At 40.4% G+C, this 25,184-nt stretch overlaps 1 protein-coding gene across 1 annotated transcript; it reads left to right on the top strand.

Moving 5' to 3' along the window:
* The first annotated feature begins 1,037 nt into the window (after nt 1-1,037).
* On the top strand, nt 1,038-24,208 carry tulp4a (TUB like protein 4a). Its single transcript, XM_016256118.1, has 14 exons — nt 1,038-1,161; nt 1,755-2,375; nt 5,238-5,366; nt 6,139-6,300; nt 6,811-6,991; nt 11,770-11,877; nt 14,737-14,888; nt 16,130-16,354; nt 17,439-17,673; nt 17,754-17,898; nt 19,028-19,199; nt 19,530-19,623; nt 20,600-23,160; nt 24,092-24,208. Exons 2-14 carry the CDS (start codon nt 2,124-2,126, stop codon nt 24,206-24,208), a joined length of 4,533 nt encoding a protein of 1,510 aa, XP_016111604.1. The 5' UTR covers nt 1,038-1,161; nt 1,755-2,123.
* The last annotated feature ends 976 nt before the right edge of the window (nt 24,209-25,184 follow it).

The raw sequence follows: 25,184 nt of genomic DNA, 5'->3' as shown, positions 1-25,184 counted from the left end.
ATTTAGGAACAAATCCTTATTCTACAAAAACTGGTGGGAGAAAGCACGTCTCCCTCTCTCTCTCTCTCTCTCCCTTTTTCTTATTATCATTTAAGACCCCTAAGCTGGCCTGTTTTGGTGATGCTGATAAGAAAGCTATCTACACTATGTGTGTGAAAGTGTGGCATCTTAACACACTGAAGAGTGTCAGCGAGTCCAAATGGTTGGAGGTTCTGGGGCCAGGTGCCTCCCCTAAAGGCTGCTGGAGGTCCCTGTACAAACCACCCATTGAGAAAAGGTCTGGAGACCTTCAGTGGAGAATAGTACATGGGATTATAGCTACAAACAGACACAGAGCACACATTGATCCAGAGGTAGGAGTAGGTTGTCCTTTTTGTAGAGAGCAGGAAGATGTTTATCATTTGTTTTTAAAGTGTGAAAGGCTTCAGCTTCTGTTTGATATCTTAGAAGAGTGGGTTCATACTTTAGGGGAAGTCTGTACTCCAGCACTTTTCATTTATGGACCAAAGTATAGTAGAAGTAGGAGGGAAGTACATGTTCTGATTAACTTTATTTTTGGTCAGGCAAAATTGGCTATATGGCTATCAAGAAAACATTTTCTGAATGATGCTGGGTCAACTGATGTTGTGTCTATTTTAAAAGGGTTATTAAAATCTCGTATTAAAATTGAGTTTACGTATTACAAACTGGTCAATGATATGGATATGTTTAAAGGTAAATGGGCTATAAACCACTGTATCTGTGATGTTGATGTTGATGATTGCTTGCTAGTTTATATATGTGTTAATATTTATTTATTTATTGATTTTATGAAAAATTTCAAAAAAAAATTTATTTTATTTTTTTCCCTCTCTCTCTCTCCTTCTCTATGTATATATGTATGTGAAGAATGTAAATATATGTATGGTAGAATTGTTGTTATTATTATTATTAAAAAAATTTAAAAAAAGATATAGGTCATTACGTCTTTATTGAACTAATAAAGAAGACCTAAAAGAACTCTCTCTCTCTCACACACACACACTCTCTCTCACACACACACACACACACACACTCTCTCTCTCTCTCTCTCTGATCGTCTGGTGGTCACGTGACCCAGCGCAGCGGCCCAGACAGCATCAGAAGCAGAGACCGCAGCGCTACACACACACACCTCTACAGGTAAGCAGCAGCACCGGCTGGATCGGGCTTCGGTATCATCCGTGGACCGGTTCCGTGCCTCTAGCACACCCGGTTCAGGCGTTTTAGCGCGGGAGACCAGCGAGGAGCGCGGGAAGTGAGTAGCTGCGGTGCTAACAGAAGCCTCTCTCTCTCACACACACACACACACACACACAATAAACAACACACCCTCTCACTCTCACACACACACACACACACACACACACACACACACACTTGCGATGACGATTAATCTAATAACCACATTCGACTTTCAGATTCTCGGGAATTCTGTATTTGTACCGAACGCTGTTATTATCGCTGGATTTGTCATAAAACAGATAGAATGATGCATTATGGATATCCAGCGCATTAGCTGACGGATCGCGCTGTTGTTTTTGCTGTAGTTACACGTGACTAGACGTTGTGATAGTTTTGTGAAGCACTGAGGTAAAACTGCACATTAAAGCGCCATTTGTTCTGAAGTAATACTGTTCCCGGGGACGTGTGTGTTTATAGCTGTATGTTCTGGCGCTCGCAGACACGTTCACAATCATTCATTGTGTTTATATTCTGTCCTTGTCCTCTTAAAGGAATCCCCGACGCTGATTGGCCGGCGGCTCCTCTGAAGCGATGACGTCACGGGCGGAGCGCAGCTGACGCGCAGGAGAATCCCGTGCGTGCGCGCCGCCGCTGCCATGAGCGTGCGCAGAGGAGCGTTCCGTCCGTCGATGACGTCACCCCCCAGGAGCGGGCGCGCGCCGGCCGCGATGACGTCATGAGGGGGCTACATCTCGGAGGAGAACGTTTTCTGTGAATTCTTAGCCTCCAGATTTCCCGGGAAAGGCACGTGACTTAATTTATGTGCCTTGTTGCTAGTTTTATGCAGTACTTTTGGGCCGGAAGTGTTTGTGAAGCAGCGGGAACCCCAAGGACCCGCCGGTGAGCCGGGTGACTCTGGCATGTTTGCGGCGGTGGAGCTTGGGCCCGTCCTCTGCAGCGACTCCAGCATCCTGTGCCTGTCCTGGAAGGGCCGCGTGCCCCGCAGCGAGAAGGAGAAGCCCGTGTGCAGGAGGCGCTGCTGTGAGGAGGGCTGGCTGGCCGCGGGGAACGGCCGGGGAGTCGTGGGCGTCACCTTCACCTGCAGCCACGGCAGGAGAGACCGGCCCTCCCCGCAGCGCATCAACTTCAACCTCCGGGGACACAACAGTGAGGTGAGGAAACGCCAAAGAAACATCAATAAATGCTGGTTCTAACATCATGGGCCTACTCTTCCTGCCCTTCTCACTTCTGTCTAATACTTTATCTTTGGAGGATCTCATTGTTCCCAATGGGATTTATCTAATGCTTCAAAAACAAGTAATAAGACACTACAGTGTCATTTGTGCGGTTTGTTTGCGTCTCGTCAGCGAGTGTCCCTCACACGTGAAGAGAGCAGAAAATAGACCGGATAAAAATACACGGCTGCAATCTGTGCTCTGCTGGGATTCTTAACCTTGCTGCATCTTTTAAAGAAAACCATTCAGACGGCTGCTTCTGCTCGCTCTCTCTCTCACACACACACTCACACACACACTCACGCACTCTCTCTCACACACACACTCACACACACACACACTCACACACTCTCTCTCACACACACACACTCTCTCACACTCACTCACACACTCTCTCACACTCTCACACTCACACTCTCTCTCTCACTCTTTAAAAATTACATTAAAAAGGCCAGGGAAAATATGTGTTATGCTTAAGTTTTGCTTCATTTAAAATAAATAAATGGCTAGATTTGTTTCAAAAGTGCATTAAAAAGGCCAGGGAAAAATACATTTTAATTAGGCGGCTACTTAAAAATTCCTGCTGCTGTTTTTCAGAGCAGAAAAATAAAACTAAGAAAGTGTCATAAAACTTGTCCATAAAACTTTTTATTTTAGTGTTCCACTGGGAAAGCGAAAAACATCTGAAAGGACATTACAGCGAGTAAACAGTGACATAATTAACATTTCTGATTAAACGCTCAAAGATGTTTGGTTTGTAGATCTGTCCTCTTGTGAAGTCACCTTATGTAATCTGATCATGGGTTACGAGAGAAGCTGTTCTTCGTTCAGACTGAAAACACGTCTGCATGCATGTGATATATGGCATTAAATACAGCTTCAGTTTCTGTGTCGCATCACCGTGTGATGTCCAGTGCTAAATCACTCTATAGAGAGCAGCTGAGTTATTCACAAGCACACGTTCTATCAGAGAACTAAGTGTTTAAGGCATGAAAGCATGTCTTTGCCTTCTGCTGTGAGTCCAGGCACGTGTCCAGTTAATGCAGCGGCTGATTATGGACTCTTTCTGTGGCTTTGGCTTTCTGCTGTAATCCTGCATTTGGTCAGATCTTCAGTCTGATCTTGTTGTGACGTCTGTGTGTGTTTACCTGCGGATCAGTGTGTGTCTGTGAAGGAAACGGCTTACAAGTGTACTTGCGCTTTAATTATTGATCACGCCATTGATTTCCTTCCCTCATGATCTCTTTATATGAATGTACATTTTTGTTCTCGAGTTTTGCTTGGTTCTAAAGTATCTAAACTAAATTCGTTTAGAATATGCAAAAATATCTAAAAAGGCTAGGTAAAAATACATTTTAATTCGTTTTTTTTTTTTTTTTGAGATTGTGATTTCAAGGCCTGAAAAAAGTCAATGTAATGGCCATTTTATTGTGAATATATATAAATATTTATTTTTGCTTGATTCTATAATATTAGCTGCAAAATTGCATTTAAAACTGTCAGGGAAAAAATTAGAGAAATTGTGATTTCAAGGCCTGAAAAAATAAACGTAATGGCTTTTTTTTCATTAACACAAATCACTCATATTTCTTACGTTCTGCTTGGATCTAAAATATATCAAATAAATGGCTTGATTTGCTTCAAATTTGCACTTGAAAATCATATTAAAAATTGCATTAAAAAGGCAAGAAAAAAATTATTTAGAAAACAAACCCCAAATGTTAATTTTGAAGTTAAATGTAAATATTAATAATTAAAATATTTAAAAATAAAAGGCTTGATTTGCTTCATATTTGCATAAAATTGCATGTAAAAAAATACTTTTTGTATGCTAACAAGTCATTTAAATATATGAATTCCAACAATTGATAAAGTCATGTGAAATGCAAATTACCCAAAAAAACACACTAATGTCATTTAAATCACATTAAATGCGTATTATGTTTTAAAAAAACGGATTTTAAGCAGGCTCAGAGCAAATCATAACTGTGTTAATAAATATATTGTCTTGTTTATGAGATCATGGTTTCATAGTTAGCTCCACACTCTCACATATCAAGATCAATATTCCAGTCCATTTGTTTGTTTTTGGGTAAGTAGCTGTGGTATTCGAAGCGTAATATATGACTGCACGGTTTAGTTTTAAAGGGGTCATGCAATTTCAAGTTTTACTTTCTCTTTGAAGTGTTACAAGCTGTTCGTGAATAGATAAGATCCCTAAAGTTGCAAAGACTAAAGTCTCAAATCCAAAGAGATATTCTTTATCAAAGTTAAGAGTCAGCCACGCCTACCTAAAACACCTCATTTAAACACGCCCCCACATGTCTACATCACTATGTGGGAAGATTTGCATAACGCTGCCCAAATGTTCACGCAAAGAAAGAAGGCGTAACTTTGATTCTCGCCGTAGTATTGTTGTCGTGGAGACGCTGTGTGTTTCCAAATATGGTGAGGGGTGTAACATTTCCGTCTCACGCTTGAGGTATTCGGCCAATCACAACGCACTGGATAGCTGGCCAATCACAGCACACCTCACGTTTCAGACCGATGAGCTTTGTAACAATCGCCGCGTTTCAGAAAGGCGGGGCATAGAGGAGAAACAATAATGTACAGTATGTGGAAAATAATGTGTTTTTTTTTACTTTAAACCACGTAAACACATTTCATTACACCAAAAACACAAAATAATGTTATTTTTAGCACGTCATATGACCCCTTATGAAAGCGCTGAACCGTGCCAGTCAGTTCTTCAGCTTTGGGAACGAACACGAAGGAGTGTTTTCTGTGCTGCTCTCGCAGGTGGTGTTGGTGCGCTGGAACGAGCCCTTCCAGAAGCTGGCGACCTGCGACACCGACGGCGGGATCTTCGTCTGGATCCAGTATGAGGGCCGCTGGTCAGTGGAGCTGGTCAATGACCGCGGAGCTCAGGTGAGCCGTCCGACAGCTCCGTTAACGGAGAAATCCAGTTCCAGAATAAACATCTCCGGATCATTTACTCTCCCCCGTGTCATCCACGATGCTCACGTCCGTCTGTCTTCAGTCGCAAAGAAATCGTTTTTTGAGGAAAACATTGCAGGATTTTTCTCCATATAGTGGACTTCAATGGTGCTCAACGGATTGAAGGTTAAAAATGCAGCTTCAAATATTTAGATTTTTTTTGCGATGCGTGTCTTTATTAGCTGATGTTGGAAAGGTCAGGCGTGACGTAAGCGGATCCAGTGTTTACAAACCCAACATGCAAAAAAGTCAATGCCTTTACAAAAAAGATAAAACAACGATGTCGGACGATTTTAAAGTTGGAGGAGAACATGAGATGGAGTTTTTAAACGAAGAACTAATCACGCGTGACCTTTCCAACAGGATTACGTGACGTGTGAAGACACGCATCGCAGAGCTAACGCTAGCCCAGCATTTGTGGCTAAAAAGTGGCTAAATATAAATTTTTTCAGATAATGAGCGATGGTTTTGTTGGATAAGAGTCTTATTCCTCGGCTGGGGTCGTGTGGAGCTCTTTGAAGCTGCATTTTTAACCTTCAATCCGTTGAGCACCATTGAAGTCACTATATGGAGAAAAATCCTGCAATGTTTTCCTCAAAAAACGTAGTTTCTCTGCGACTGAAGACAGACAGACTTCTGTCAGACAAATGATCAGGAGATGTTTATTCTGGGGCGCGGTGTTTAACCTGCTGTACCTGCGCAGGTGAGCGACTTCACCTGGTCTCACGACGGCATGCAGGCGCTGATCTCGTACCGCGACGGCTTCGTGCTGGTGGGCTCGGTGAGCGGTCAGCGCCACTGGTCCTCGGAGATCAACCTGGAGAGTCAGATCACCTGTGGGATCTGGACCCCCGACGACCAGCAGGTGACCACTTTAGTGCTTGTGAAATTAATGGTTGGGTCTTTAAAGTGACTTGATTAAATTCAGTTGATCAGATATTATTAAAAATAAATAAAATATAATGTCATATATTAAGTCTTAACTAAATCTAAAAACTTATTCTTATTTTGTAAATTATTAAAAAAAAAAATTAATTATTTTTAAAAACGTAAATTCATTTGTATTATTTTAATAGGCAGTACGTAAGTTTATTTATTATTCTTTTTTGTTTGTTTTTTTATAGCACTTTTCATACACCGTGGTAATTGCAGTCAGTGCTTTACAGAAAAATGATAATAAATATAGAAAATAGGCTTATTTATAATTAACAGTTCTGCATTATGCATACAAGATTTTGAGATTTATGCATCATCTGAATTAAACGGTTCTGCAGTTGTTTAAACAGCTAAAGGAACACGAGATGCATGACAGTGAGGGCGTGTTCTGTAGGGGTTGTAATTGCACGGGTCTTAAGCAGACTGTTTTGCTCGTCAGGTGTTGTTTGGCACAGCGGACGGGCAGGTGATCGTCATGGACTGTCACGGCCGGATGCTGGCTCATATACTGCTGCACGAGGCGGAGGGCATCGCTAGCATGGCCTGGAATTACCCCAGCTTTCTGCTGGAGGACAGCAGCGAGAGCGACACGGACTCGGACGATTACACGCCTCTGCAGGGTAACCGCTGCAGTCTCTGAGAGATTCTGTTTTGATTAGAGATGCACCGATTCCGATTTACAATTTTGTTTTTGTAAGTGTGCCCACTCCGATTTTCTTTCTAAAGACTCATAGATGCAAACTCCTCCAAAAGCTCCATCTAAGATAGAGGATACAAATATTTATACTATTTGTATGAATATAAGAAAATCATTTTTTGCAGTGTAAGCCAAGTTTATGCAACTAGCCCCTGTTGTTTCAATAAGTTTTGTATAGTGTTTTCTTTACTCTTTACTTCAAAAACTGTCTAAAATGTGTTTGAGGTCAGAGATGTGGGAACGCTGAGGAGAGAGAAGGGCAAACGTTTAGCATTTTAGGTCAGCATCGCCGTCTAATCAGCCTGTATTGTCTTTAATAGCCTGCATAGCACTTCATCTTTTATAAGATGGGATTTTGACCAAAAATATTAAATCTTGATTTTTGTAAAATGTTGCAACAAGATGTTAATTTTATTTTGTGTGTGTGTGTGAAAATTAGTTTTGGACATATAAGGTAATAAAAACAATATTTTTAACAATACCTTAAAGTGACTACAAATGAGCATGTAAAGAAATTCTGTGTGGATCCGCGTAATGTTCTCACTTTTCTCCCCCCCTCACCTGTTTGCATCGCTGAACTATAATTGACAGCATATACAAAGAAAAATCTATACTTTTTTTAATGCAAAAAAATGTGCATGATAAAAAAAATATTAAACATTACAATTGCCCCAATCTGGACTAAGTTACAGATGTTCTCTCACTTAAACAGCTCTCAAAATAAAGTGCTCTGTGACTAGAAAAGAGGAAGAAATAACTGTTAACTGAAAAGGAGTTGCTGTATTTAACAAAACGGATGCCATTTCCCACTGTGTTTCATAAATGGTCATTTTTTTCACTAATCTTATTAAATGTGTCATCTTTCACATCAAATTCTTACATTGTTTCAATTAATTCAGTTAGAATAATAAAACTAGAGTTGTTACCATTCAAATGAAATCAGTATTAAACTCCATCCTTCCACAGAAGCTGCATCTGAAGTGGCATTAGATGCGTTTACACACTGTGTGATGAAGCTGAGCTGCCATAAAAATTTCGAATGCATGAAGAATTTTATAAGATTAATGTTTTAAATATTTTTTAAACATACAAATAAGAAATGTTGGCTGCAGGGACACATTTAATTTTTCTTTATTTAAACACATTATTATCGTATCAGCGAAATCCAGTATCAATCAAATTGTATATACTGATATATTAGTACATATGTACCATTTAAACCAGGATACTCCTGTGTATATATTGAATGTCTTGAGGGTTATAAACGGTTCTGCAGTTGTTTAAACAGCTAAAGGAACACGAGATGCATGACAGTGAGGGCGTGTTCTGTAGGGGTTGTAATTGCACGGGTCTTAAGCAGACTGTTTTGCTCGTCAGGTGTTGTTTGGCACAGCGGACGGGCAGGTGATCGTCATGGACTGTCACGGCCGGATGCTGGCTCATATACTGCTGCACGAGGCGGAGGGCATCGCTAGCATGGCCTGGAATTACCCCAGCTTTCTGCTGGAGGACAGCAGCGAGAGCGACACGGACTCGGACGATTACACGCCTCTGCAGGGTAACCGCTGCAGTCTCTGAGAGATTCTGTTTTGATTAGAGATGCACCGATTCCGATTTACAATTTTGTTTTTGTAAGTGTGCCCACTCCGATTTTCTTTCTAAAGACTCATAGATGCAAACTCCTCCAAAAGCTCCATCTAAGATAGAGGATACAAATATTTATACTATTTGTATGAATATAAGAAAATCATTTTTTGCAGTGTAAGCCAAGTTTATGCAACTAGCCCCTGTTGTTTCAATAAGTTTTGTATAGTGTTTTCTTTACTCTTTACTTCAAAAACTGTCTAAAATGTGTTTGAGGTCAGAGATGTGGGAACGCTGAGGAGAGAGAAGGGCAAACGTTTAGCATTTTAGGTCAGCATCGCCGTCTAATCAGCCTGTATTGTCTTTAATAGCCTGCATAGCACTTCATCTTTTATAAGATGGGATTTTGACCAAAAATATTAAATCTTGATTTTTGTAAAATGTTGCAACAAGATGTTAATTTTATTTTGTGTGTGTGTGTGAAAAATTAGTTTTGGACATATAAGGTAATAAAAACAATATTTTTAACAATACCTTAAAGTGACTACAAATGAGCATGTAAAGAAATTCTGTGTGGATCCGCGTAATGTTCTCACTTTTCTCCCCCCCTCACCTGTTTGCATCGCTGAACTATAATTGACAGCATATACAAAGAAAAATCTATACTTTTTTTAATGCAAAAAAATGTGCATGATAAAAAAAATATTAAACATTACAATTGCCCCAATCTGGACTAAGTTACAGATGTTCTCTCACTTAAACAGCTCTCAAAATAAAGTGCTCTGTGACTAGAAAAGAGGAAGAAATAACTGTTAACTGAAAAGGAGTTGCTGTATTTAACAAAACGGATGCCATTTCCCACTGTGTTTCATAAATGGTCATTTTTTTCACTAATCTTATTAAATGTGTCATCTTTCACATCAAATTCTTACATTGTTTCAATTAATTCAGTTAGAATAATAAAACTAGAGTTGTTACCATTCAAATGAAATCAGTATTAAACTCCATCCTTCCACAGAAGCTGCATCTGAAGTGGCATTAGATGCGTTTACACACTGTGTGATGAAGCTGAGCTGCCATAAAAATTTCGAATGCATGAAGAATTTTATAAGATTAATGTTTTAAATATTTTTTAAACATACAAATAAGAAATGTTGAGAAAATGCAATGATGGTTTTAAATATGAAACCAAACCAGTAGGTGGCGGCAAATTAAAGGTTTTAATGAGTGAGTCATTTAGTCCTTTAACAGATTCGTTCAAACGGCTGATTCATTCAGAAACGTGTTTATGAATGGGTTACTGAATCATTGACTCGCTCGATTCGTTCGTTCATTCAGTAACGAAACACCGCTGTGTTGCTCGGAGACACAAAACTCTTCTGCTGTGTCTTTGATTGGAACTATTTTCGTCAGCGAAATTAAGCAAAAACAGTCAATATTGCGTCTAAAATGTATGTTTCCATCCAAACTTACGAATTAATGTTATGCGCAAAAATAGAATATCGCATAAAACAATTGCATAAAACAAAAACATCCAGTGAGTTGAAGAGAACAAAATCGTCACCTCCTGATTAACTTGCGCTAAATATCACAAAGAAACATTTTATTTGCTGCCGCATAGTAGAAGGCACTGTATGTAATCATTTGTGTATACAATAAATTACGAGCATCAGTGAGTGCAGACGAAACGTGATCATGTTATCTTATTTTCGGAGTCTGCTGTTCTGGGAGTTAATTATAACGAAGCGCTTTGACGAGACTTTGCTCAAGCATTTTAGAATGACAAAACTAGCCTTTCAGATGCTGTGCAATGAGATCGGTCTGTTGATTAGTCCAGTTTATTTCTGTCCCATAGCAAAGTCACGTGTCTTTTTTGATGCGCATTAAAGAATTTATTCAGTAAAAGTGTTTCCATCGCAGTTTCTGCGCATGTTTTCTTACCGGATAAGACATTTATCCTGCTTACTTGATTATGCGCATTTTTTAGAATTTATGCGCATCTTGGCGTTTCCATCCAGCGGGTTTTTTTTTTTAAGCGATGTCCCAAAATGCGCATAACAATAGGTGGAACCACAGCTAGTGTGATCCCGTTCCTGTCTTTCTTTGATTAAACAATGCACAGCGGTGTTAGGATGGTGTTTATTCACAATAACTTGTTACCGTTTTCACAAACAGAAAACACATAAATCAACACATTACAAAAAGAAACCGAACATGAACACTCTTTCTTCGCTGTGTTGCTCGGAGACACAAAACTCTTCTGCTGTGTCTTTGATTGGAACTATTTTCGTCAGCGAAATTAAGCAAAAACAGTCAATATTGCGTCTAAAATGTATGTTTCCATCCAAACTTACGAATTAATGTTATGCGCAAAAATAGAATATCGCATAAAACAATTGCATAAAACAAAAACATCCAGTGAGTTGAAGAGAACAAAATCGTCACCTCCTGATTAACTTGCGCTAAATATCACAAAGAAACATTTTATTTGCTGCCGCATAGTAGAAGGCACTGTATGTAATCATTTGTGTATACAATAAATTACGAGCATCAGTGAGTGCAGACGAAACGTGATCATGTTATCTTATTTTCGGAGTCTGCTGTTCTGGGAGTTAATTATAACGAAGCGCTTTGACGAGACTTTGCTCAAGCATTTTAGAATGACAAAACTAGCCTTTCAGATGCTGTGCAATGAGATCGGTCTGTTGATTAGTCCAGTTTATTTCTGTCCCATAGCAAAGTCACGTGTCTTTTTTGATGCGCATTAAAGAATTTATTCAGTAAAAGTGTTTCCATCGCAGTTTCTGCGCATGTTTTCTTACCGGATAAGACATTTATCCTGCTTACTTGATTATGCGCATTTTTTAGAATTTATGCGCATCTTGGCGTTTCCATCCAGCGGGTTTTTTTTTTTAAGCGATGTCCCAAAATGCGCATAACAATAGGTGGAACCACAGCTAGTGTGATCCCGTTCCTGTCTTTCTTTGATTAAACAATGCACAGCGGTGTTAGGATGGTGTTTATTCACAATAACTTGTTACCGTTTTCACAAACAGAAAACACATAAATCAACACATTACAAAAAGAAACCGAACATGAACACTCTTTCTTTTCCAGTGCACCGTCTGAAGCCGCTGTTGACCGTCTGCTTCACGTCTGGAGACGTCAGTTTGATGAGCAACTACGATGACCTCTCGCCCACGTTAATACGCACCGGCCTCAAAGGTTCTTCCTCACATTCTTTCTATTTCTGTATTCCTACAGGGTTATCTAAAGGGGTCATCGGATGCAAAGTTGTTTGAACTGAAGTGTGTGTTGGTACCTATAATGCTAAAAATACACTGTGCTTTTTAAAAAAATAAATAAGCCCTTTCTCAAATCAGGCCGTTCTCAGATTCTCGGCTGTGTGACGTCACACAGGCCCCTCCCACGAGTGTTGATTGACACTGGTGTTTTACCTTAGCTCCGCCCTGAGTGATGCAATGATGGTTTTAAATATGAAACCAAACCAGTAGGTGGCGGCAAATTAAAGGTTTTAATGAGTGAGTCATTTAGTCCTTTAACAGATTCGTTCAAACGGCTGATTCATTCAGAAACGTGTTTATGAATGGGTTACTGAATCATTGACTCGCTCGATTCGTTCGTTCATTCAGTAACGAAACACCGCTGTGTTGCTCGGAGACACAAAACTCTTCTGCTGTGTCTTTGATTGGAACTATTTTCGTCAGCGAAATTAAGCAAAAACAGTCAATATTGCGTCTAAAATGTATGTTTCCATCCAAACTTACGAATTAATGTTATGCGCAAAAATAGAATATCGCATAAAACAATTGCATAAAACAAAAACATCCAGTGAGTTGAAGAGAACAAAATCGTCACCTCCTGATTAACTTGCGCTAAATATCACAAAGAAACATTTTATTTGCTGCCGCATAGTAGAAGGCACTGTATGTAATCATTTGTGTATACAATAAATTACGAGCATCAGTGAGTGCAGACGAAACGTGATCATGTTATCTTATTTTCGGAGTCTGCTGTTCTGGGAGTTAATTATAACGAAGCGCTTTGACGAGACTTTGCTCAAGCATTTTAGAATGACAAAACTAGCCTTTCAGATGCTGTGCAATGAGATCGGTCTGTTGATTAGTCCAGTTTATTTCTGTCCCATAGCAAAGTCACGTGTCTTTTTTGATGCGCATTAAAGAATTTATTCAGTAAAAGTGTTTCCATCGCAGTTTCTGCGCATGTTTTCTTACCGGATAAGACATTTATCCTGCTTACTTGATTATGCGCATTTTTTAGAATTTATGCGCATCTTGGCGTTTCCATCCAGCGGGTTTTTTTTTTTAAGCGATGTCCCAAAATGCGCATAACAATAGGTGGAACCACAGCTAGTGTGATCCCGTTCCTGTCTTTCTTTGATTAAACAATGCACAGCGGTGTTAGGATGGTGTTTATTCACAATAACTTGTTACCGTTTTCACAAACAGAAAACACATAAATCAACACATTACAAAAAGAAACCGAACATGAACACTCTTTCTTTTCCAGTGCACCGTCTGAAGCCGCTGTTGACCGTCTGCTTCACGTCTGGAGACGTCAGTTTGATGAGCAACTACGATGACCTCTCGCCCACGTTAATACGCACCGGCCTCAAAGGTTCTTCCTCACATTCTTTCTATTTCTGTATTCCTACAGGGTTATCTAAAGGGGTCATCGGATGCAAAGTTGTTTGAACTGAAGTGTGTGTTGGTACCTATAATGCTAAAAATACACTGTGCTTTTTAAAAAAAATAAATAAGCCCTTTCTCAAATCAGGCCGTTCTCAGATTCTCGGCTGTGTGACGTCACACAGGCCCCTCCCACGAGTGTTGATTGACACTGGTGTTTTACCTTAGCTCCGCCCTGAGTGACTGTCATCAGTCCGCCATTGTTTCACCGCCGGAGCAGATGCAGACGAGAATGACTCTTGAACGATCGAGGGGTTCTGTTGTTGGATGTAATAATGAACATAGCAGTCGTCATTTACTCCCGACATCTGAGCCGCTGAAGACGTGTGGATTACGTTTGTTTTTGAAGGGAATGCGCCCCCAAAGTCGCAATTCTGTGAAAAAGTCAATTGTGAGATAAAAATTCGCAATAACTTAAAAAACACTTTTTATTCAGTGGCGGAAACGGGCTTCCGTAGGATCCAGCTTCACCGACACACTGCGAAGAAATGATTTTCTTACTTTTGTAGTATTTTTGTCTTACTTTCTAGTAAAAATATCAAAAAATTATTGAATCAAGATGCATTTACTTGGCAGATATTTTCACTTGTTTTAAGGAAAAACAAACTAACTTGTGATTCTTTTTTTCTGAAAACAAGACATAATATCTTAAGCCATTCTACTTGTCAAGTAAATGCATCTTGATTCAAGAATGTTTATATTTATACTAGAAAACAAGACAAGAACACTAAGAAAGAAAATCATTTTTTGGCGTGCAGAAGCAGCGAGTATATGTTTTTTTTTTTATGAATCTTTGCAAATTGCCTTTCCTAATAATGTGCTAGTTAGCATGTTCCACAACGAATGCGGCTAAAGTTCACAGTCTCTCAGGGAAGGGGAAGAGAGGGGCGGAGTCAGCAGAGCTCATTAGCATTTAAAGGGACATGCACCAAAACGTCTCGCTGTGAACAGAGCTGTTTTTGACAGGGTAAAAAGGTGTTGTTTTACACTACCATTGAGGAATTTTAACCAAAGTGTGTGTTAGACTTTTCATGAAGACCCTAAAGAATCATATCAATTTGTGGAAAATGGGCATCCTCATTAAATCACTGCATTTGGTGCTTGAGTGATAATTCTCCTGCTTACTGCCACAAAAACAGACCACAGAGAACAGAATGGGATCTATTGCAATGCAGAAGGATTTCCTATAACGAGTCTTTATTGGATTTCCCCCACCAACAATCTAAACAAATCAATATTTGCTGAATCAGTGCACTGAAGCCATGTGTGAATATGTGAATGATTATCATTACTAAGCTAAGTGAGGTGATGTATAAAGTGGATTTTCATACTGGTTTGCGTGTGTCTGAATCAGATGTGGTGGTGCAGTGGTGCTCTCAGGGCGACCTGCTGGCTGTTGCTGGGATGGAGAGACTCGTGATGACCTCTGACCCCACCCGAAACGCCATTGTTAAGTTTTACAATGTTTGCGGTGAACACATTTACTCACTGGAGACACCAGCTCAGGTGAGTCTTTGGTCATAAACGGACATATGTGCGATAACACCAGATCATTTTTTTGCTTTCGTTACTCTTTTGTGAGTCACTTTAACTACAAAATGCTCAGGGTTCGTGCAGGTCGTAAATCATGTTTGCATAAATCAGAGCAGTCTTAAAAAATGCATGGTATGAAATGCTGCATGCACTGCAAAAATAAGTGTCTTGTGTGTCCAGTACAAACATCTAAACATCCTTAAATCAAGATACATTTACTTGAGGTGCAAAATGAAGGCTTGTTTACTAAGAATTTATTGAACAAAAGGAAGCAACATCTGTCAGTGTGACATGAAACTTGTCTAGTGACGAATATCTGTCTTTGTTTTAATCAGCTCACTTCATTTTGATCAAATTCTCAGAAAACAAGACTTATGGAATTTTGCTTTTCAAATACTGTATCTTGATTTAAGAATCTTTTGGAAAGCAAGACAAAAATACTGATGAAGAGCATGGCTTTATTCAGTGTGATCAGAAGGTAAAGTGAAGGTTATTCCCACTGTTCTGGCAGCACAGCTATTAATACCTTAAGCTTTTTTGTTGTTAAATGCATTAAAAATGAATAGAGATCTGTTGGAAGTTGTATTTTCAATATTTGAAGTGTTATTATGCATTGCATGACACATATTGATGTATTGTGTTCCCTTCCATTTTTTTCCTTATATGTGACCCTGGAGCACAAAAGCAGTCATGAGGGTCAATTTCCTGAAATTGAGATTTATGCGTCATCTGAAAGCTGAATAATAATCTTTCCATTGATGTATGGTTTGTTAGGATAGGACAATATTAGAAAATCTGGAATCTGAGGGTGCAAAAAAATCTAAATATTGAGAAAATCATCTTTAAAGTTGTCCAAATGAAGTTCTTAGCAATGCATATTACTAATCAAACATTAAGTTTTGATGTATTTACGGTAGGAAATGTACTAAATATCTTCATGGAACATGATCTTTACTTAATATCCTAATGATTTTTGGCATAAAAGAGAAATGTATAATTGTGACCCATACAATGTATTGTTGGCTATTGCTACAAATATCCCCCAGCGACTCAACACTGCTTTTGTGCTGCAGGGTCACATATTTTCTTTTGTTTTTCTTTGTTTATCCTCGTAAAACCTTGCTGAATGTGGCAGTTTAACACAGATGGAGCGTAATCTCACATGCAGGACTGTTGCACTGATATGTGTGTTTCTGGTGTGTTTCTGTGTTCAGAGGCCGATCAGTGCGCTGTGCTGGGGCCATCGGGACTCGCGTCTGTTCCTCGCCAGCGGCCCGGCGCTGTACGTGCTTCGCGTCGAGCATCGGGTCGCCAGCCTGCAGCTGCTGTGCCGACAGGTGATCGCCAGCGCGGTACACGAGGAGAAAGACGTGGCCAAGCTCAGCATGCCCTCTCGCCTGAGCACAAGCGTGTCTTCTGCCTTCACTTCTACCGTTAAGGTAGAAAACTTCCAACTCACAGGCAGTTCTGCACTAGGGGTGTGATATATATCATCTGCGATAATATCGTAATTGTTGTTTTAACGATGTGCGATTTGACATTATCGAGTATTTTGCAAAAACCAAACAAAACACCCCTACAGAGCGCACGCACACATTAGTGATGAAGTCTAGTGAGTTAGACCAGAGTGTGTTCTTTCACTGAATGATTCAGTCTGTTAAATACATTTAGAATGATCACAATATTCAAGATATGGGGCAGAAAATTTATATATTTATATCATTCCATATAGTTAATATCACACAAAGAGTGCCGTTTGTTCTCCAAAAATCAGCATGATTACGAATGTGATATTGATTTTATACAACAGTTCAATAATTAAAAGACTTATGTTTTAGACACTATATTGCCTGTTTTTGCGCTATTTCGACAATAAAAATAATTCCAATCACAGCCACAGCGCTGTTCTGCGTCTCTGAGCAACATGACAGTGATTCGTTCCTGAATGAATCAACCGTTTAAATGATTCGGTTCAATCACAATGACTCGCTTATTAACAGTGACTTGCTGCCACCTGCTGGCGGTTTTAGTTTCACATTCAGAGTATCTTTTAGTATTTAAATGATTTCAAACATTTAATATATCAAAACATTATCTATGCATTTGTAACTGCAGGTTAAAGCATTCAAAATGACTCAAAAATGATGCACACTTTTACAAAAATGTCTTTATAAAGGTAAAAATGCTTATAAAAGGTAAAAATCTGCTTAAAATGTAATATTTATTTCACTGTTGTGAACTGGCCACACAGAATATGAAGAATATCTAAAACTTCAGGAGTCAGCTGTCCATGGTAGTGGCACAATAACACACTCAGCAAAATATCGTCTTAATTATCGTTATCGATAAAATCCCAGAAAATATTGAGATTTTTTATTAATTTGTGTGTCCATGTCTCACACCCCTATTCTGCACATGGATCTCGTTTCTGGAGCTGCTGGTTGTGTAGTATGTTCTGTATTTCAAGGAACACCCGTTCCTATTCTTCCATTCTTTGTTTCTGGCGCCCTTTCCTCACTTCAGCCCCCCATCCCGGATCCCAACAACATGCGGGACTTTGTTAGTTATCCGACATCAGGTAACGAGCGTCTGCACTGCACCATGAAGCGCACCGAGGACAACCCTGAGGTCGGCGGCCCTTGCTACACCTTGTACCTGGAGTATCTGGGGGGGCTTGTGCCTATTCTGAAAGGCCGTAGGATTAGCAAACTTCGCCCTGAATTTGTCATCATGGACCCAAAGACTGATGGGAAAACAGGTGGGTTATACGAGTGATGTTTTAGCTGAAATGCCACACTGGTTTAGTTCCTCGTCGGCTCACGTTGTTTCTCATCACAGATGAAGTCTATGGAAACAGCTTCTTCCCCTCTGTGATTGACAGCTGCAATTGCTCAGACTCTAGTGACATTGAGCTCAATGATGACTGGGTTGGAAAGAAATCGCCAAAGATCTCCAGAGGGAGCAAGTCTCCTAAACTTCCCAGGTGCTGCATGTTTTGGATTTGAATTGCATGATTAATGGAATAAGACACTGTGTTGCTGTTGATGTGGCTATGCATTAGGGGTGTGTGATATATATCGTCTGCGATAATATCGTAATTGTTGTTTTAACGATGTGCAATTTGACATTATCGAGTATTTTGCAAAATCCAAAAAATACTCAAAACACTCCTACAGAGCGCACGCATACATCACGTGAAGTGTAGACTAGTGCGCATGCGCATTTACTGTCATCTTTCACTGAATGATTCAGTCTATTAAAATACATTTAGAATGATCACAATATTCAAGATATGGGGACAGAAAATGTATATATTTATAGCATTTCATATAGTTAATATCAAACAAAGAGTGCCATTTTTTTTTCTCCAAAAATGACCATGATTACAAATGTGATATAGATTTTTTTTGCAACAGTTCAATAAACAAGAAGTTAAGTTTTAGACGCCATATTTCCTGTTTTTGTGCTATTTTGACGACAAAAATAATTCCAAACACAGCCAGTGTTGGGTGTAACGCGTTACTAAGTAGACTAATTAAATTACCTAAAAATGAACAGTAATTATAAAAGTACTTGCGTTACATACTGTAAATAATTTCAGCAGTTCTAAAATCAATATTGAATTTGAAATCTAAATTTACAGTCTAAAGATAAAATTGAATGTCGTCTTATTCTAATTCACTGATTAAATGTAAGAATTTGACTCAAAAGATAAGATGCCGTAGAGTCAGCTGTCCACGGCAGTCCTTAAGACACCAGCACAATAACACGCGCAGCAAAATATCGTCTAATTATCGTTATCGAGAAAATCCCAGAAAATATCGGGTATTATGTTTTTTTGTCAATATCGCACACCCCTACTATGCATTGATAATTTCACTGTGCAAAATTATTCGCAAGGTTAGGTATCCCTTGTAGATGCACATTTTAACCTAATAAAGAACAAGAAATTAATCATGAAATGCTTTTGTAAAAATAGTTAATCTTGGAAGCATGAAACTCATGGATCCTCCAGTTCTGAAGACATGTTTTGTTTAACTCTGCAATTTTAGGCTGCGTGCTGCTGCAAACTAACCTTGAACTCTTTTCTTCGCTTGCTACCTTCTCTGTAGAGACTTAGTGTGTCCCTTTACCAACAGGATAAATATAGATCCCCGTAAGTCCCCCAAGCTCTCCCGCACCGCACAGGAAATATCGCGATCGCCTCGGTTACCCATTCGCAAGCCCTCCATTGGCTCTCCGAGTCTGACTCGGCGGGAGTCTCCGCTCGATGACATCACACAGGTGCTCACCGCAGCTAAATGATAAACAGTGCTGGCTGTACAATTTGTGACCCTGGAGCACAAAACCAGTCATAAGTTTTTAGAAATTGAGATGTACAAATTTACAAAATATCTTCATGGAACATGATCTTTACTTAATATCCTAATGATTTTTGGCATAAAAGAGAAATGTATAATTGTGACCCATACAATGTATTGTTGGCTATTGCTACAAATATCCCCCAGCGACTCAACACTGCTTCTGTGCTGCAGGGACACATTTGTAAAAACATCTATGTGTGAGCTCACAGAATGTTTCCCTCTTATTAAGATTTGTCTCCTTGTATTTTAGCACAATTATCTTGCGCAAGTTACATCTAACATATGGGGAACAAAGTTCAAAATTGTGGGGCTTGCAGCATTTTTGCCAACAAATCTTGGAGCAGGTATTTTATTTATTAATTTTTAGTGCTGCTCAATGATTAATCGTGATAAATCGCATCCAAAATAAAAAATTGCGTACATAATATATGTGTGTGTACTGTGTATATTTAGTATGTATATGTAAAGACACACATACAGTATATATTTAGAAAATATTTACATGTGTATATATTTATAGTCATATAATTTATATTATATATAAATATATTTAAAGGGATAGTTCACCCAAAAATGAAAATTCTGTCATTAATTACTCACCCTCATGTCGTTCCAAACCCGTGAGACCTTCGTTCATCTTCGGAACACAAATAAGATGTTTGAAATTAAGATATTCCGAGAGCTCTCTGACCCTCCCATAGACAGCATTACGTTCAGATCAAAGCTTAAACAGCGTATCCGCGTACATACGGTGTTTACGTATGTGATACTCTTCAAAATGGCACTATAGGGTGACGCGGAGGAGTCGTTATTTTTGTTTTCTTTGTGTGCAAAAAGTATTCTTGTAGGTTCGTAAAATTACGGTTGAACCACTGATGTCACATGGATTATTTTAACATGTCCTTGTTATGTTTCTGTGCCTTGATCGTGTTAGTATCCTTAATTTGTTGAGATAGTGAATTGGTGGGTTTTTGTTAAATGTGAGCCAAAATCATCACAATTAAAAGAACCAAAGACTTAAACTACTTCAGTCTGTGTGCATTGAATTTATTTAATACACGAGTTTCACAATTTGAGTTGAATTACTGAAATAAATGAACTTTTCCACGACATTCTAATTTATTGAGATGCACCTGTACATGCATGTGTGTGTGTGTCTTTATATAAACATCATAATAAATATACAGAGTACACACACGTATATTATGTACATAAAAACTTTTATTTTGATTAATCGCGATTAATTATTGCCCAGCACTATTTATTACTACATTTATTTATGCATCCCATGTTTTCTAATATACATTCCCCTCTCTCTAGTTATCTACAAGACAAGTCTGCTTCACCTCCAGCCCAGACAGATGACCATCTACCTCCCTGAGGTGAGGAAGATCTCAGTGGAATACATTAACTTACCTATGTTTAGTCCTAATGTCTTCAGTGAGGATGAGGACGACCTGCCTGTCACAGGAGCATCAGGAATCACTGATGATAATTCACCTTGCACTGTCAACATACCCATCGCCCCCATACACAGCCCCGCGCAAGCCATGTCCCCAACCCAGAGTATTGGCCTTGTCCAATCCCTATTAGCCAATCAAAATGTCCAGTTGGATGTGTTGTCCAATCCAACATCGACTGTGGCACCACCTGGGATGTCTGACCAAGGACAGCAGGACACTGTGCTCACTGCGCAGTACACCGTTCCTGCCAGGTATTCTAGTCCTGGACAGGTAATCTTTGGGGGTATGGAGGTTGGTCGGATTTTAGTTGCGCAATCCCAACAACAGCAGCAGCAGCAGCAACAACAACAGCAGCTGCAACAACATTATCAACAGCAGCAGCAGCATCAACAGCTACAGCAACAGCTTCAACAATATCAGCTGCAGCAGCAACAGCTGTTGCAGCATCAGCACATGCAGCAACAGCAGCAGCAACACATGCAACAGCAGATACAGCAGATGCAGCAGCAACAGCAAATGCAGCAACAGCTTCAGCATCAAATCCAACAGCAGCATCTGCAAATGCAACTGCAGCTGCAGCACCAGCAAATGCAGCAGCAGTTGCAACAGCAGCATCAGATCCAAATCCCTGTTCCAGCTTTGCCCTCAGGTCAACCGTCATGCCCGGTCATTCAGCTTCCGCAGAGTACCATCCCGGACATTCCCCCAACAGCAGTGCACGGCGCAGAGCATGAGCTCCTGCTTAAAATTAAAACGAGTCGTTCTGCCCCACAACTGGCTGAGGGTGATGCAGTAGTTTTTACTGCCCCTCTTGAGATTAGTAAGATGAATCCTCCCCCTCCTTACCCGGGCACAGTTTCCGCTGCCATGGCCACAGTTTCCGCTGCGGTTTCTACAAGTTGCACCTCGGGAAGCAGCTCCAGCACTTCATCCTCAGGGGAAGCTTGTGTAAAGAAAGGGGATCTAACCTTGTATCCACCTGGAGCACAGGCAGCTCAGTACCCAACCCCACTGGGCTACGAACGAATCACCACATTTGACAGCAGCGGAAATGTGGAGGAGGTGTGCCGTCCCCGCACGCGGATCGTTTGCAACCAGAACGTTTACACACTGCAAGGCCCGGGAAGCTCTGCCACCCTCAGGGTCTCATCATCTTCCTCTGCTGTAGAGGGGACGAAGGTGCAGTTGCCCTACACCTCAGCCACGTTGAACCGTCTCACTGTGCCAAGGTACTCTATACCCAGCGGGGACCCGCCCCCTTACCCTGATACAGCCAATCAGGGTGGAGCGGGGCGGAACCCTGGCCAGAGATTGGACAGCAGCTTGATTCACGCTACCTTGAGGCGGAACAGTCGGGAAGCTGCGCTGAAGGTTTCTCAGATCCTGGATCCCCAAAGAACCCTACCCTCCAAGGCCAAAGCCAGTGCTTTGTCTGCTTCCTACCAGCCGAGAGGGCCGACGGCTCTTTATACATGCAGTCAGTGCAGTAATAATGGTGGGGCCGCCAGCAGTGGGAGTAACGGAATAGCTGGGGGGTCAATCATTAGGCAAGATTTCCCACTGACCGGAGGTGGTGCACCTCACAGCACTGTTATAGTGCACTCAAACAGTGCCTCGCCTCTTACTTCCCAATCTTCCTACAGCCTACTCGGTATGGACGGAACCGGTGGAGTGTCTAGTGCAGGTGGAAACAGGGAAAGGGCTGACTATATCAACTCCGCCTTTACAGAGGACGAGGCTTTAAATCAGTCTCTGAGGCAAATGGCTCTTAATACGGAGGTAGTGAGTTTGACAGTCAAACGGCCACCACCGTATCTATGGGGTCCATCTGCTACTGAAGAGATCTGGGTTCCACAAGAGCGTACTGCTACTCTGCCCACCTCTGGACCTCCTGCATCCCACAAACCTCACCCACTCATCCTCAGCCCTGCACCGCATCTGGACATCTCCCGTCTTCCGTTTGTCCTCTCGCCTAAATCTCAGATGAGTCCTAACGCTTCAACTTTCCAACTGGCGGGAGCATACCAGATTGCTCTGCCCTATCCACCAAGTGCGGCCTACAGTGGTTCCGTGCAAGCTTCTCCACATGCCACCTCTCCCAAAGAAGTGGTTACTCCTCTTCCCTTTTCCCAGCAGGACCAAGCAGTGGTCTTGCCACCCGGTTATTCTCCCAATCTTGCTTGCTGCCCTCTCCCACCAATGTACCCTGGGACAGCTTCTTGTTCGAATCTGCCTGTGACTCCCATTCCGCTTCATCCGTGGGGTTCTTACAGTCCCTGTCCACCCATGCCAAGCCCCCCAGGTCCTGCTCCATCCCTTCCACCAAAGACCTCGCACTTGCTGGATAAGCCTGTTCTTTCTCCTCCCCCTCAATCACCCCCTCTGCCTACGCCTCCTCCAGACCTCCAGAGTCCCCCAGCCCCTGGTTTTCGCATCCATAGCAAGCATTTTGAGAGGTGTTTTGACAATTCAGAGCCACCGTACACGCGAACGCCAAAATCCAGAATATCATTTGTCAAGTTTATCCACTTCGTCTCGTAGTACAAAGCACTGTGAAGATCCTTGCACATGGAGTTCACTGAAATTGGTGGTCTTCTTTTTTAATTTTTTTATATGTGGCTCTAGTATCGCTAGCAAAGCATCAAACTGAGCCACTGACATCCTGAAGTAAACTTTGAATCGCTCAGGATAATCCCGCTGCTCCTTAATGAGGGGGAACTCTCCTTCCTCTCCATATCTCAGGATTGGATGGACCCAATTTCTATTTCTATTCTTTTTCTCTTTTTAAGAAGCGAGAGGACAACAAAATCTCTCACTGCTTGAAGACTCCATTTAGTACTGTTTTGCACATTTTTTCGCAACGGATGAATTAATACGCATCAGTTTCAGTGTGCAAGGTTTCTGTGCTTGACAAATTTTTAGGACAACGAATACGAAAAAACGTATTCGGAAATTTCGGACTCTGTGTGCAATGACCTTGACTCGTCATCTCCGCAGTTGTGGACGCGCCTGTATGCATGTTTCATACGGATTACATAATCTGAGAATATTTGTTTTCCATTTCAATTGTTTTATTTGAAAGTAGACATTTCGCTCTCTATAGATATATTTTTTTATGTCTGTAAGGCAAGTATACACAGAGTTTCGCGCTCAAATTCACAGAGACTGAGACGGCTGAAAGCGCCTCCTGTTTGCTTTTCGCAAAATGGAAAGTTGAGGCAAGTTGGAGCTAAACTCTGCAGGACAGTGGCCTTCCAGGACTGAGTTTGGACTGCCCTGCTTTAGATGTTATTTCTGCTGATCACCGTTTGCATGCTTTCTAACTTGTCACCTATTTTATTCTGTGTAGGTGATGCAGTTCGGAAGGATCGATGGGAACGCATACATCCTGGACTTTCAGTACCCCTTCTCAGCTGTGCAAGCTTTCGCTGTAGCACTTGCTAATGTCACCCAGCGCCTCAAGTGATCGAATGGGCTTGAACATTTTAGCCAATTCTTTCCTCGCTCTCTCTGTTGTTCTTTTAGCATATTTCACAGTTTAAGATGCAGTACTAATACTTGAAAACTACATCTGGGAAGCCACATTTTCCGAGTGTTAGAGGTACTACTGGGCACTGAAATCAATTGCTGTACAACATACTGTCATACTAATTAATTTTTCTTTTTTGCATAAGATACTAATGTTTGTCACACTTTGAGGATGTAATATCTAAACTCACTTCCAGGGACTTTACCCTTGGAGTTCAATAGCTGGCATCTGATTAGATGCTTTTGGCTTGCAGTCATAAAGTGTATTTTATTAAGAGATAGTTAGACTGAATAATACAGTCTGTAGCTGTACGCTCTAGGTATTTCTGTTAGAATGGACTTGCTTTGGCTCAACGGTGAAACCATCGATGCTGTATTCATTAGCACTCTAGATGTTTTTAGTGATTAATTCCTCTTGAATGTTTGTTCGTCCACACTTTTTTTATCCGTACTGCCCTGCATGTGTCATTTTATATGTGGGTCAATGCCGTATAAGGATTTTCGACAAGCAAACTTGAGATTTTTCAAATACAGAATAATAATATCTATTGCAATTGTTCAAACATGAAGAATGTCGCGTGCGCATAAATTAATATTAAACTTTTAAATGAAGTGATTTTTGTGTTTTTTTTTTTCATCTAGGTGAACTGGCTTTAAAAAATGTCAAGTTGTGCGACCGTGATTTATCTTAAAATTAATAAATTTCCTTAACATGCATAACAAGTTTTCAGTAATTGAAGTGTTTAGAAACAAAGTGTTTACAGGTTGTTGTTTTTTTAGCTTTTGTGAATAAATCACTGTCGCACCACCTGACATAGATGAAAAAACACTAATATCACTTAATTTAAAATTCTAATATGAATTAATGTGCACACAACATTCTTAATGTTTGAACAATTGCAATAGATATTATT

The sequence above is a fragment of the Sinocyclocheilus grahami genome, unplaced genomic scaffold, assembly GCF_001515645.1.
Source record: "Sinocyclocheilus grahami isolate Dianchi unplaced genomic scaffold, SAMN03320097.WGS_v1.1 scaffold1398.1, whole genome shotgun sequence".
Classification (NCBI taxonomy): domain Eukaryota; kingdom Metazoa; phylum Chordata; class Actinopteri; order Cypriniformes; family Cyprinidae; genus Sinocyclocheilus; species Sinocyclocheilus grahami.
The sequence above is the reverse complement of the archived record's forward strand: the minus strand, read 5'-3'. Positions and strand labels throughout refer to the sequence as shown.